Below are 2,366 nucleotides of genomic sequence, written 5' to 3' on the forward strand. Positions count from 1 at the left end.
AAAAAAAAAAAAAAAATTACAAAAATTAGCTGGGCATGTGGCACATGCCTGTAACCCCAGCTAGGTAAGTCAGGGCCAGGTATGGTGGCTCATGCCTCGGCCTCTCAAAGTGCTGGGATTACAGGCATGAGCCACCACACCGGGCCCTGACTTACATTTTAAAATAGGCATCTGTGTTGAGAACAGACTATGGGAAAGTATGCTGGGTGAGAAGAGAAGCAAGGAGACCTGGTAGGAAGCTTCTAGAGCAATCTGGGAGAGATGATGGTGGCTAGGATAAGGGTGGAGATAATGAGAAGGGATGGACCTTGGGTATACTCCGAAATGAGAGCCATCAGGGGATGTGGAAAAGCGAGAGGCAGTGATGACTCTAAAATTTCTGACCTGAGCTGTGTTCGCTCTGGGTGTAAGGTAGGCCCAGAGCTCCTGGCAGTGCCATGTGGTGATGACATGCGCAGGGTCGGCTGGGGACGCTAACAAGGAGGAGTCAGGGCCAAGAAAAGAATGGTAAGGGCCAGGCATGATGGCTCACACCTGTAATCCCAGCCCTTTGGGAGTCTGAGGCAGGAGGATCACCTGAGGTCAGGAATTCGAGACCAGCCTGGCGAACATGGTGAAACCCCATTTCTGCTAAAAATGCAAAAAAATTAGCCAGGCATGGTGGCGGGTGCCTGTAATCCCAGCTACTCGGGAGTCTGAGGCAAGAGAATCGCTTGAACCCAAGAGGCGGAGGTTGCAGTGAGCTGAGATCGTGCCACTGCACTCCAGCTTGGGCAACAAGAGCAAAACTCCATGAAAGAACAGAAGGAAGGAAGGAAGGAAGGAAGGGAGGGAGGGAGGGAAAGAAAAGAAAGAAAGAAAGAAAAAAATGGGGGGTGAGATGAGTTCCTGGTGTCACCATTTTAATAGCTGTCCCTAAAGAGCCACTGAACTTTTCATTGATGTGAACCAGTAGAGGTACTTCCCGAGCACTGGGGAGATTAGCAAATAGATTAGGCATAAGACATCACTAAGAAATTACTGTTTTAAAGGCAAATATTTTTAGAGATACATACTGAAATCTTTAGAGGTGGAATATCATGCTGCCTATAATTTATGCTAAATGACTTTGGCATAAAATAATAAATGGAGTTAAAAATACATTCCCTTTGAGGCATCACTTCGTTTGAGTCAGGTTTTTATCTCTTACACAACAAAAAGGTTTCTCACATGAGGGTCCTGTCCTCACTGAGGCCACAAAATCCTTTTCAAAATTGAATTTCTAAATTTTCCTACTAGAGAGAAAGATACACGCTATATGCAGCAATGTGGGAGAGGAGAAATTGCTATTTGGTCGTTCCTAGCTCAGAAAGTCTCCCAGCTGGAAGGAAACTCCAAAGAGAGGCTAGATTAGAAGCAAGGAGGGGGTGGACAGTGGGAGGCTGTTCTAGGTTATCCACGCGTAGAGACTAGTATAGAAGGAGAGTGACAAGAATCAAAACCACGGCTAGACCCCCCCAGCCAGACCTTGACATGCGGACGTTACCTGAAATGATGCTCTTGCCGTCCTTCATGAAGTCGATGCCGTGGCACGTCATGTTGGGCACGGTGATCCGCAGCAGCTCCCTGTTGGACAATGTATGCCACACCCTGATGTCTTTCTTGGCACAGGTTGCAAATAGCTCAGCAGTGCCACTGCAGGGAAGCCATCAAGAGAAGGAGATGCAACCGTCAAAGATGCAGTTTCCCAGATGGGTATTTGACACCAAAATGTGTTTCACAAGAATATAGGAAAAGGCTGGGCGCGATGGCTCACACCTGTAATCCCAGCACCTTGGGAGGCCGAGAGGGGCGGACCACCTGAGGTCAGGAGTTCGATACCAGACTGGCCAACATAGTGAAACCCTGTCTCTACTAAAAATACAAAAATTAGCTGGGAGTGATGGTGTGCGCCTGTAGTCCCAGCTACTCAGGAGGTGGAAGCAGGAGAATAGCTTGAACCTGGGAGGCGGAGGTTGCAGTGAGCCAAGATCACACCACTGCACTCCAGCCTGGGGGACAGAGCAAGACACTTGTCTCTAAACAACAAAAGCAAAACAAAACAAGCAAACAACAACAACAAAAGAATATAAGGAAGGATGTCTCTTATTATCTGAAGGCTTGATGATTGTCTTGTAGACCATTTGCTACATCTTGTGTAAAATGGCATTTAAAGCCCTCAGATCATCTGTGGAGCATCTTTTGTAGTCCTTTCTCTTTAGGAAGGGGTGGGACAAAGTTGCTCAAAAAGAGTAAGTCAATTTGAAAATTCTTTCAAAGTCTTGGTAGACTGGAGGATAGTAAGTAACATTTCTCTTTTCTATAAAACTGCTTTATTGAGGCCGGGT

General features: G+C 46.7%; 1 protein-coding gene across 4 annotated transcripts in view; it reads right to left on the bottom strand.

Moving 5' to 3' along the window:
* Positions 1–2,366, bottom strand: part of CFAP52 (cilia and flagella associated protein 52) — a 67,011-nt gene that overhangs the window by 16,488 nt on the left and 48,157 nt on the right. For all 4 annotated transcript variants that reach the window (XM_017531446.2, XM_017531445.2, XM_017531444.2 and 1 more), the window contains one exon: positions 1,526–1,674. In XM_017531446.2, coding sequence (XP_017386935.1) covers positions 1,526–1,674 — 149 coding nt within the window. The remainder of the gene's footprint in view (positions 1–1,525; positions 1,675–2,366) is intronic.

Source organism: Cebus imitator, unplaced genomic scaffold (assembly GCF_001604975.1).
Source record: "Cebus imitator isolate Cc_AM_T3 unplaced genomic scaffold, Cebus_imitator-1.0 Scaffold72, whole genome shotgun sequence".
In the NCBI taxonomy this organism is placed as follows: Eukaryota; Metazoa; Chordata; class Mammalia; order Primates; family Cebidae; genus Cebus; species Cebus imitator.